At 34.4% G+C, this 12,351-nt stretch overlaps 1 protein-coding gene across 4 annotated transcripts in view; it reads right to left on the bottom strand.

Annotated features, from left to right (window-relative positions):
* Nucleotides 1-12,351, bottom strand: part of LOC136036139 (netrin receptor UNC5C-like) — a 216,043-nt gene that overhangs the window by 45,469 nt on the left and 158,223 nt on the right. For all 4 annotated transcript variants that reach the window (XM_065718169.1, XM_065718171.1, XM_065718170.1 and 1 more), the window contains 2 exons: nucleotides 9,339-9,485; nucleotides 3,694-3,861 (listed from right to left, as the gene is read on the bottom strand). In XM_065718169.1, coding sequence (XP_065574241.1) covers nucleotides 3,694-3,861; nucleotides 9,339-9,485 — 315 coding nt within the window. The remainder of the gene's footprint in view (nucleotides 1-3,693; nucleotides 3,862-9,338; nucleotides 9,486-12,351) is intronic.

The raw sequence follows: 12,351 nt of genomic DNA, 5'->3' as shown, positions 1-12,351 counted from the left end.
AATGAACGGATTCTAGTCTTTTTTTTTTATTAAGAAGTTTATAGCATTCTAGTTCCATAGTCTGCAAAGAGCAAAAATTAAAAATAGGACAAAATGAGCTTTTACAAGATCACAATTGAATAATGTGTAGTCTAGTGTTTGATTCTGATCAAAAATTAGTTAATAATACTCCAAGGTATAATTTTAAGAAAAATAAGTGGAATATGTTCAGTAATGTTTTATTGGATAGAATTAATCAAGGGTATTTACTTCGTCATAAAAATTGCAAAGATATTGATTTAACTGTGGATTCTTTCACTAAACTATTTCAACTGGCACCTTCAGAATCAGCCCCAATATTAGGAAACTACTTTTTTAATTTTATATGATATTCATTATTTATTATATTCATTAATTAATATTTATTATGTTTTATAGTTTATATTTTTGTCTCTGGTTTTGTGGTGTGTGTTTGTTTCTGTGTTTGTGCTGTTGCATTGGTAATTTCTTTTTTCACTATAGACAAAATTAATAAAATAAAAACAAATTAATTCATAACAGTAAATTGATAATTAGAAATGACTTAAAACATTTAAAAAATACAAGATAGAAAGTCCCGGTTGCTAGGTTCAAATTTCTGAACTTGACAAAACTCGTCGTATCAAAAACGAAAGGACATTCATATTTTCGTAATTTATAGGTAATGCAACTTGAGATTACTAAACTTTTTAAAGAGAATTTTCATTTGTTGAGCCTCATTTTGGTATGTAGACATGTAGTATAAACAATTATAGGGGTTTTTATGACGAGTCATGTCTTCATAGTAAAAAAAAATGCAAATTGCTAACATCCTTTCTGGATTCTTCATCGGATACAGATCCATGTGTCAAAATTCTCACGAATATCGACTAAAATGCAATATATTTGAAATTAGGCCTCGCTTCGATTTTGCAAGGCTTTCAAAAATATTGTTCATTCATGAAGTTTTTTTATTTCCAAAATAAGGAACACAGTGAAATTTGAAGGCTGTTTTGAAGTCATGAGTGTAATAATTTGAATTTGGTGCTAAAAACGAATAGCCAGGAACATTTTCCACTAGCAGCCAGGATTCACTTTCCAAGTTTAGTCAATTCTTGTCTCCCCACGAAATTCAGTTTAGCAGCTCTTCGCTAGTCACGGATACGAGATGGAAAGCTAAGCCGGCTTCCCTATCCAGCTCGCGAAAAACGATCTTTATGTCAGGTGGCCTTACCACTAAAAGTACTGTAATGTTTTATGTGCGCGAATAATGGCTAATCTCCTGTATCCTCTCCATTTTACGATGCAAAATTCGTCTCTGCGATACAGAACAACATGAGGGGTTTTATTTTCAAACCGATTTTCAGACGCTGTGTGACTTGCGTTCTTCCGTCTTGGGCAAATGAATAATGTTAAAAAAGATAATGTTAGGCATCGAGAAAACCAACCAAGTGGATATCTTTACATACCTGGGTAATATCATTAGTAAAGAAGGTGAATACAATTGAGATGTAAAAGTAGAACAGCCAAGGGGCAAGGTGTTTTTTGTGGAAGTTGAAAAGGGCCTGGAAGAATTGAAAGGTACATTTCTGAGCTGAACTTAGGATACTAGAAGCCATGGTAATGGCAGCAGAAATGGCTTTGAGATGTTAGTGCTCCGAGAGATTGAGGTAGATATACTCGATTTTTTCCAGAGGAAGTGTCAGAAGTTTTTTCCAGAATGATAGTTTTAAGTATTCGTTCCACAGATCGTGTACTCAACAATAAGATGTAAAAAAAACGTGGTTTGGTCCTAATTACTAGGGCTATAGCGAAAGAAAGGTTAAGATGTCTAGGTAACGTTTTACAAACAAAGGGTCAAAGATTATCAAAAACTATATTTTTAGGCCATCCATTTGGGTCCAAACAAAAACAGGTTGTCCCCGAATGGGATGGAAAGGGGTTGTGAGTGTGGATTTAACGGAAGCCGTAGCTTCATAGGAGAGGACAAAGAGTGACGTTTATTTTCTTAAATATAAATAAGAAAGCCAAACCAAATTATTGATAGATAGGATATTGCAAACAATTACAAGGAAGGGGATACCGCATCTCAAAATGAGGTGAAGTTGTTTGCTGTTTTATCTGGGAAAAACTGTTGCAAGAATTCTAGGCATTAAAAAACAAAACAAAAAACATATGAATGTGCTTCAGCAATTGCAAATAACATGCACAATTTTGTACGCGTCGTATTGTCTTATTTATATTTTGTGCAATTTCTCTTTACAGATTAAGAAAAATACACGCAGATTTGACTTGGAATTAAGTTGTCATTAATCTAAGGTGCGAACAACTGCCATTACTTAGTTTTGGAGTATCTGTAAAGGTTTAATATTATTACAAAAAATACGTAAACCAAAAAAAGGAAAAACTCTGCAGAAGAAAAAGTACGACTAAAGTAGAATTAAATAGAAAAGTAAAAAAAACTCGATTAATACGTTAAAACAAAAGAAGTAAATTGTCTTATTGTTCGGGAGATTTTTTCCATGTGTGTGCAAATGCATATAAAAGTAAAAAAATCGAAAACTTATTCTAAAGATTGCATATAACTATAGTGACTTACTTACAAACTAAATACGCAATATAATTTATTTCTACAAAAATAAAAAGGAGAAAAGTGATTTCGTTGAGAAATAATCGACTCTATCAGAACAGGATAATTCCAATTTACAATAAAAAAGTAAAACGTCGAAGATAAAAACAAAGTAAATGAGCCAATCTTGCCTAAAACATAAGAGAATAGGAAAAAAGTAAAGATCAAAGGTGAATTCTTAAAATGATGGTTCAATTTGGCTCGACGAAATGAGAATAGGACAAAACATCTAAAAATCAAAACAAAATACTTTTAACACGTTTTGTTTATATTATTTACCATATTATTATCATTATATTGCTATCTTTTTTTTGTCTCTTTTTTTCCCAAATCACGTTCCTGGTTACGGGAGCCAATCAGAGTCCAGAGTGTTGTTTTTGTGCATGAGAAATTTTCTTAAAATGATTCTGTTCTTTGGAGGACCTCCGATAATCCGTTGGTAAACAATTTGAGCGTAGTGTTTCTGATTTTGATCCAATGATTGATCCAATTTTGACAGCTCAAGATCACTGCAATCCCAAAAAGTATTAGGCCTTTTCGCTTGACAATCCAGTTTCTGACTTTAGATTGACAGATTAAAACTGACAAGCGAAATATCTATCCAAAGAAAGTTAGGCTTATAAAAACAAAAGTCTAAAAATAAGTATTGCCATAGAACAGAGGCAATCGAAATAGTAAATACAATAAGAAATTGTGTTTTGACAAAATTTGTTAATGGTGAAAAATCTAAGTGATAAGATTAATAACGTCTAAATACAACAATTTATGATATAAACTATTGGTTTATATGGTTTATAGGCAATAATCACTAAAAAAAAGCAAAAGCAATCCACAATATCAGACAGTAACACAAGTATATTTTTTCAGATGTTATATCTTTGAACTCATAGTTTAAAATCAACAACCTGGACTAGAAACAAAATAGTCAGTTTCACAATTGCAAAGGATAATCTGATTGTCACATTATCAAGCAAAATAAAATTCGGCAATCAGCAATCTGATTCGGTCATTTGGCGATCCGATTGTCACTTTGACAATGTGATTGTCAAGCAAAAAAGGGCTCTTACCATTTTCCTGCATTCTCCAATATTTATTCGACATTGAGTTTTTGCACTACCAATTTGCTTTGCAGAAATGGTGCAAGACACTGTGGTGGCCAGGTTGCTTGCTCTCTCAAAGTCTACGATCCAGCTTATGGGATGCCTCAAGCACCATAATCTACTAAACTCAACGTCCTACGAAAACAGAAGGAATGATTAGTAAATGAGCTATAAGAATTTGAAGATGTTCAGCTAATAACATTGAAAACTAAAAAATATTTCAGTTTTCTTATTGACCTAACTATTCAAGCATATATTTGATACTAAAAATAGCTCAATCCGGTCAAAAATAAACAAGTGATCGATGTATCCTAATCGCGAAACGAATTAAGCTGCAGAGTTTGAAACTTTAATTTATTCAAACCTACTATTACTCTTGGCAAATCTTGGCAGAGTTGCCAAGGAGCTATTCAATTCTTCGTTCCAAAATTTAAAACCGTATAAAATATTTGCTTTATTTTTTGTTATTACTAAAGCAGCGATAACACTTTTCTATCGTAGTCTTTTCCAACTGAATCCTCTTTTCCAATAAGTTTGATACCTCCCTAAAAATTTTTGGGTGTACTTCAGGATAAAATGGCCATGATACAACCCTACTCAGGAAGGTCAAATGGCCATTTGAGGCTCTCTGATTATACGAACTAAAAATCCTTGCATGATTCGCATTTCAAGAAGATACTACATGACTATCTTTGTACTAAAATGAATGTATTAAGCCTGCAGATTGAGAAGGATTGTGCTTTTTGGCCATCCATCTTGGGCAAATCGAGAAGCAGGTCGTCCCTGAATGGGATAAGAATAGGTCATACGAAAGAATTTGAAGGGAACTGAAACTATATAGAAAGGGGAAGAATAAACCTTTGAACAAATTAGAGTCAAGGAGAGCTTGCGTAACTATTTTGGCCTCAGTCGGAATAGTCCGACAGTGAGATGTTAGTAGTAGTGGTATGTCCTAAAGTAAACTATTTGATCATTTAGTACTATGCGGCTTTACGCATTACTTTAACCCTAGAGTCAAGTCCTTTAAGCTTTTCGATCATTTTGATTAAAACATAATTGCGGTTGAACACCCTTTCACTCATTACACAGATTTCTCACTTCAGTATTCTTGCACACCTCAAAAGCCATCCGATCCGATGATTTGGCTTCCTAAAGGCTGACGACATCCAATGATATTGAGCGGGTGGAGCGTTACCCAATCCACTCCAAGTGGATTCCACACCACGAACTGTTTGATTGTAGCAGAACTCAAAAGACACTTACGAAACACGCATATTGCATTGTGTGTGTTCATTGCATACTCATATTCAAATTAGAGCAATATATTTGTATTTGATAGCTTCAGAACTCCAACATATCAGCTTTAATAATAATAGTTTATTTTTAACCCATTATAAACAACAAGAAAAAAGCGGAGCAATGAATTACAAGAAAAGAAAAAAATGTAAAAAAAAGAAACAATCGACTAGAACATAAACATGGGAAAGATCATGAAATGACTGAAACTTTGAAAGCAGACTCGGATCCTCATGCATCAGGGCCAGTTTTGGAATAGAGAATATGTGTATTTTGCCTTTTAGCTACTATATTGTAGAACTAGTCTCACAACAGCATACAATAAACTCATAAGTCCTTTGATATAAACAGGTAAGGCTGTATTCGGGGGGCTAGGGGGCTTGAGCTCCCCCCCCAAAAAAAATCCTTGATACGACCCTGTAAACTAGGATATGAATTGCAAGCCATTTGTGTGGTAATGCATGCTGCATACTGTATTCTACTTCGCAATATAAGTTCCTTCCTGTAATTAAATAAAAAAAACAAGTTTTTTGAAATGAAAGTAAGGAGCGACATTAAAACTTAAAACGAACAGAAATTACTCCGTATATGAAAGGGGCTTTTCCTCCTCGACACACCGCTCTTTACGCTAAAGTTTTTTATTGTTTTAAAAAGTAGAGTTGCGAGAAGCGGGGCAAGGAGCGGGGTGTCGAGGAGGAAAAGCCCCTTTCATATACGGAGTAATTTCTGTTCGTTTTAAGTTTTAATGTCGCTCCTTACTTTCATTTCAAAAAACTTGTTCTTTTTTATTTAATTTGTGAAAGTTTTTGAATTAATGCATGTCTGATTTTGGCTCTCCGTACATAAATTATTAAAATAAAATTTGCATATTAATTCTTTTTTTGGCTAAATGGCTTTCTCTTAGTTTTGAGCAGACGATTTTGAGAAATAAGGGGCGGGGAAGGAGGCCTAGTTGCCCTCCAATTTATCGGTTACTTAAAAAGGCAACTAGATCTTTTAATTTTTAACGAAGGTTTTTATTAGTAAAAAAAAATACGTAACTTAAGAATTAACTTACGTAACAAACTTTTATATTCTTATATTTTTGATATATATATATATATATATATATATATATATATATATATATATATATATATATATATATATATATATGAGGGGGTTGGTCCACTCGTTAATATTTCACTCTTCACACTAAATCTTGTTTTGTCCCAATTCTTTAAGAATGACCCCCGAATCAGAAAGGCCGTAGAATAAATAGTTGAAATTACTTAATTTTTTTTTTTAGCATAAAGAGCGAAGTATTTATCTCCTCCTAAATACCTCGCTCTTTATGCTAAAGTATTTTTAGAATCCCTCATATGCGTAATAATCTCTGTTTGTTTTCAGTTTTAATGCTTCCCCTTACTTTCAATTGAAAAAACTTTTTCATATTTATATTTTCGTTTTTTTTTTTAATAGTAATGCTAGAAAATCCTGCGCCCTTTTCATTGAACTTCTCTTCCCCCATGAAATATTCCTCCAAGGAAAGATCCTCCTATATAGCCCCCTCCTTTGAACCCCACACCCAAACCAAAAAAAATCCCCCTGATAACGTCGGTACACTTCCCAGTAACCATTACTGTATGTAAGCATTGGTCAAAGTTTGTAACTTGCAGCCCCTCCCCCAGGGACTGTGGGGGCTAACTCATCTCCAAAGACATAGTTATTATGGTTTTCGACAATGCGAAACAAAATGGCTATCTCAAAATTTTGATCCGTTGACTATGGGAAAAAATGAGCGTGGGAGGGGGCCTAGGTGCCCTCCAATTTTTTGGGCACTTAAAAAGGGCACTAGAACTTTTCATTTCTGTGAGAATGAGCCCTCTTGCAACACTCTAGGACCAATTGGTCGATACGATGACCCCTGGAAAAAAAAAACAAAAAAAAAAACAAACAAACAAATAAACACGTACCCGTGATTTGTCTTCTGGCAAAAAATACGAAATTCCACATTTTTGTAGAATAGATCTTGAAATATTTTCTATAGGATTGTCTGATACGCTGAACGCGCTGGTGTGATTTTCGTTAAGATCCTATGACTTTTAGGGGGTGTTACTCCCTATTTTCCAAAATAAGGCAAATTTTCCCAGGCTCGTAACTTTTGATGACAAAGTCTAAATTTGATGAAACTTATATATTTAAAATCAGTATAAAAATCCGATTCTTTTGATATATCTTTTAGCATCGAAATTCCGTTTTTCAGAGTTTCGTTTACTATTGAGCCGGGTCGCTCCTTACTGCAGTTCGTTACCACGAACTGTTTGACTGATTTGTAACAAACAAAGAGAAAAAAAGAGAATAATCACAGCCAGTCAAAAAAGAGAATACTTTGCAAATATTTCAGTCGAGACCTCCGCTCAACGGGCTCTCGGTCTGTTCCTGTGTTGTCGGACGAAAAAAAAGGAATACAGTAAACAAAAAGATTTTGAAGCATCGGAGATAAATAGAATAGATTATGGAAAAACAGTGCTAATTCAATACAAACACACTATTGTTAATTAGTTTATTAACTGTAGATTGGCCGTTCTAAAGTTGGCTTAATTAATTCCGGCTAGCTTGTTCATACTGAGCAAATTGGCCTTAAGTTATGGACTAAGAAATATGAATCTTTAATGCTTAATACCAATTACCGAGCCAGCAATCTTAATTGTAGGTCCTTCCTAGCAATGCTATGTCATAAGCTGCGGGCTTTAGCTAAACTTTATTCGACTTACTGCGAACGTTCGATTTTTTTTTTCATTGAACAAAAAAAAAACTGTTCGAATGAAAGTAAGAAGAAACATTAAAACCTAAAACAAACAGAAATTATTCCGCATATGAGGGGGGCTGCCCCTTCCTCAACCCTTGCTTTTTATGCTGAAGTCTTAAAGTCTTTTTAAAATATACTGAAAAAAATTCAATGGCCATGTATTTGAGCAGCTTTTCTCAAAGAATTGTGACAAAAAAACAAATTTTAGCGTAAAGAGTGACGGTTGAGAGGGAGGCAACCCCCTCATACACCTAATAATTTCTGATCGTTTGAAGTTTCAATGTTACTCCTTACTTTCAGTTGAAAAAATTTGCTTCTTTTCATTTTATTTCTGACCCTTCCCCAATTCCTGGCAAGAAATCCCACCTCCTCTGGATAAAAATTCCCTTGGAAATTTCTCCCCGAAAACTAGCCTCCCCACAAAATGTTTTTTCCATGGAAAATCCCCCCACCATGCAGAAAATACCACTAAGGAAAATTCCGTATATTTCCCAATAACAAATGCTATATGTGAGAAAAAGCCAAATTGTGCAACTTACAGCCTTTTCCTTAGGGACTATGGGGGTCGTGTCATCTCTAAGGCCATAGTTATTCGGCCTTTCAACTATGCTGAATCAAATGGCTATATCAAACTTTTGATCTCAAAGTTGGCGGGAGGGCTAGTCAACCTCCAATACTTTTGGTCACTGAAAAGGAGGTTAGAAATCTTGATTTACGATCAAACAAGCCCTTTCTTTGTCTTCTAGGATCGCTGATACCAAACAAGCACCCCTGGGAAAAACAAACAATCAAATAAAGACCCCTCTGTGATTTTCTTCTTGCAAAAATACAAAATTCCACATTTTTGTAGATATGAGCTTAAAACCTCTACCGTATGGTTGGCTGATGCTGAATCTGTGTGATTTCCATTAAGGTTACTTTTTGGTTTTTTTTTTCCATTTTTTCAAAAATCTGGCAAGTTTTCTAAGTCTTGTAGCTTTTGATGGGTGACACTAAATTTAATGACTCTTTTATATTTAGAATGAACATAAAAAGCCAATTCTCTCTATGTATCTATTGATGTCAAAACATTTTTTTTTTTTAGTGTTTTGGTTACCATTGACCTAAGTCGCTCTTTACTAACAGTTCTACCACGAACTTTTTGATCGGATTCTAATATTTATTCTAATATTTAAGATATTTGAGATGTACGAGTTTTTTTTGTTATTGGAAGGATTATTTTTTTTTACCTATAAGGTTCAGAAACCAAAGAATTTTTCATAACTTTAATGCTACTGATTTTTCTATGTCTTATATTACAAAAGTTAGATTTAAAGTTGAAAGAATAGGTTTATTTGTGGTTAGGTCCTTATTATTTTCTTGTTCAATTGTTCTGATGCATTTTCTTTTGTAGTTCTGTAATATATATGGCTCGGAATACGCTTTGATTTAGACAGTCAAAGCCCCCCTTCTCGAAAAAGGTAATATATCAGCTTTCATTAATGCCCTATCTGACACAAATCATTAAAGTATAGTAAATAATTACTTGTTCTTCTGCTTGATTTCTCAACCTCCAGTCAGTTCCCTCGATGTCTTCAATCTTCAGGATTAGATTAGCACTTGTATCGCAAAATTCGACCGTTTTGCTATCGAGCAGTTTGTGACCAGTACGACTTTCAAGTTGGTTCAATCTCTAAATTAAAAAAGAAAATTAATGCCGTTTTTTATAATTGTAGCCTACTTGTCAGAATTGGACACTTGGAACATGCCTGCCGTTGCAAGTTTACCAAAAAGGACAAGTTTAGCAGAAATTTGAGATCAAGAATAAAAAAAAATCTTTCCAGAACACTAGATGGGTTCCTGTCCCTGGCCATTAATCTGCAGCATATGTCCAAAGAACCTGGAAGGGGCATTTCTTCAAGCATAAATCGATCATTTTCAAAAATAGTCGAGACACTCGTACAATGCGTTATAAGGTAGATAGCGCTTTTAAACGACTTCTTGATGATATAAATACTCTCTACGAAAATGATAGTTATTGTTTGGCTTCAAATTACCTATCCAAGCGTACTGAACAAAAATAAAAATAACTCAAAACATACAACCGTCAATTTAATAATAAAAAAAACAAGAACGGACAATCAAGAATTTAAAAAGATATACTTCGGATTTCAATTATGCAGAATTAATCTTGTCGGCTTTTTATTATTTTTTTTTTTATGAATTAATTTTGGTAGTGTTTTTTTATATTTGATCCATAAGCCTTATAACGTACCAAGAATCTAATAAGTAATAAATAATTCTACAAAGGAGAGGACAGTTTCGTTTTTTAAAGAGTAAGGGTTTTACAGGACCTTCAAACTGGAATTCTACTTCTTATTAATTTCCACCAGGACAAAGAAGTTTTAGACTAAGTTCCCCGATTAAAGTACTTTTCCCGATTGATCAGAGACATGGGCTTAAAAATGATGGCTATTAAACTTGGGAAATCCTGAAAATTAATTATCACTCCCAATTGAGATGGGAAGGATTAGAAAACCTCTATGGGAATTAACTACGATCTAATTATCCTCTAATCAAAACAAATCAGATTGATGATGGACCCAGAGACGAGATTATTCATTTTCTAAGAAAGGATGTTGTTGAGGAATAAAATACCAAATGAAATCCACCTTTCCAACGACGTTTTTCTAACTGCAGGAACAAGCTGCTAAGCACACCATAGAGGCATTGGCAAAAAAAGAATGGGAAAGATGTGCTATAAGTTTCCGTGAAATCGTGATTCCATGATTCGTGTATCGTGAAAGGACAGAAAAGATGGCTTGGGTATGTCCCCAGTATAATCACAGATTTTATGTTTAGTTCTACCAAATAGCTTTAAACGCTCCCTTCCCCCGTGCCATTTCGTATAGATTAAGCAGCCTCACAATCAGGAGGGGTTCTCTAAATCAAAACTAGAAAATCCTTTGTTAAGGGTAAAGAGCGATTAGAGAGTGGTAAGGCACCGTCCCGTGTCTTTTTGCTCCCAGTTACCCCAGAAACCATCCGTAACATTGCATCAAGCCACGTCACTAAGAACCATCGAAAGACCCAAGAAATGTGTCTTCAATGGGGACAAGGCCCACGTAGCCCAAAGGAGAAGTTCTCTAAGTTATACAAGAGCATCATTTTCAAATATGTATTTTAGTAGAAAAGTTGATCCTATTAGACTTCATTCAAACAAGAATCATACAAAGAATTTAAAGCTATATGGTTTGGGGTACAAGTTGGGCTTGTGAGCCCTCCAAAGACCCTTCCCATTTGAGTCGCACAAAAATGAGATAATTCTGAGCTGCAGACCGAACTGACGCAAAAACAAGCTAAGCCGTGGCTCATTACAAAAACCAGACAAGCCCTGACACTATGCAAAAACGATTATAAACCTGAATCAGTGTAAATACGAGCTACGAATAAAAACATTGGTAAGTCCGGACTCTATGGAAAAACGAGCTCAGTATAAAAACGTGGTAAGTCCTGACTCGACGCAAATAGAGCTAAGTTTAAGTAGCGGACTGTGTCGATGTAAAAACGAGGCAAGTCTTGATTTAGTGCAAAAACAAGCTAAGACTTTACTTAGTGCAACGACAGGCTAAGTTCTTAATCAGAGTGAAAAGGAGCAAATTCTAAGCTACGAGCTGACTTGCTGCAAAAAAATAGTCCTGAAAAACTAGTTATGTACTGACTGAGTGCAAAAAGGAACTAAACTTGAATCGAAACAGTGACGAGCTAAATCTGGTTTCGGTCTCAAGAAATGAGACAAGTTCTGCTTCGGTCCAAAAGTCAGCCATGTCCTGACTCAGTGTGATAACGCACGAAGTTGTTAGTCGATAACAAATGAGCTAAGTCTAAGTTGAGGGCTGAATCAATGCCAAAGCAAGATAAGTCCTGACTCAGTATAAATGAGCATATACATATTCTATAGTTTTGTGAGATTTACCTGTTTTTGCCGTCTCTTTGAATTTCCCTCTTATTCCCCCCCCCCATGTATGTGTCGTAGAAAGTACCCTCTCCATATTTGTAAAACCAATGAAGATTGCCAATGAACAATGAAAAGAACTACCACCGATTTCTCAAATTCGCACTTAAACTAGTTTCTTGAAACTTAAAAAACAAGGTAGTTTTTTTTTTTTTTTTCAAAGGCAGGCTTTTTCTCGAAATATTCCACAGAGAATATAGCAATTTCTTTGCGCAAAAAAAGTTAACAGCGATAAATAATGGGAAACCTAATTAATATAATGACTCGATAAACTTGACTGGTTATCTTCTTATTTCTTTTGCCCCAGACTAATCATCATATCAATCAACAAATGTCAGAAGCATCTTAAACAACTCATGATGCATAATCTTTTCCAGCAACTTTTTTTGTATTAAGCTAATTCAGATATTAATGCGACTAATTTTCTTTTCTTCGTTCATTTCCCTTTTTCTTTCATTTTCTCTATTAAAGGTTATTAATCGAACAAAGAATTTTTTTTTATTCGAGGCAATTTATGAAAGCTGACAAAGGTATTTGAAAAATG

This window comes from Artemia franciscana, chromosome 15 (genome assembly GCF_032884065.1).
Source record: "Artemia franciscana chromosome 15, ASM3288406v1, whole genome shotgun sequence".
NCBI classification, from domain to species: Eukaryota; Metazoa; Arthropoda; class Branchiopoda; order Anostraca; family Artemiidae; genus Artemia; species Artemia franciscana.
The sequence above is the reverse complement of the archived record's forward strand: the minus strand, read 5'-3'. Positions and strand labels throughout refer to the sequence as shown.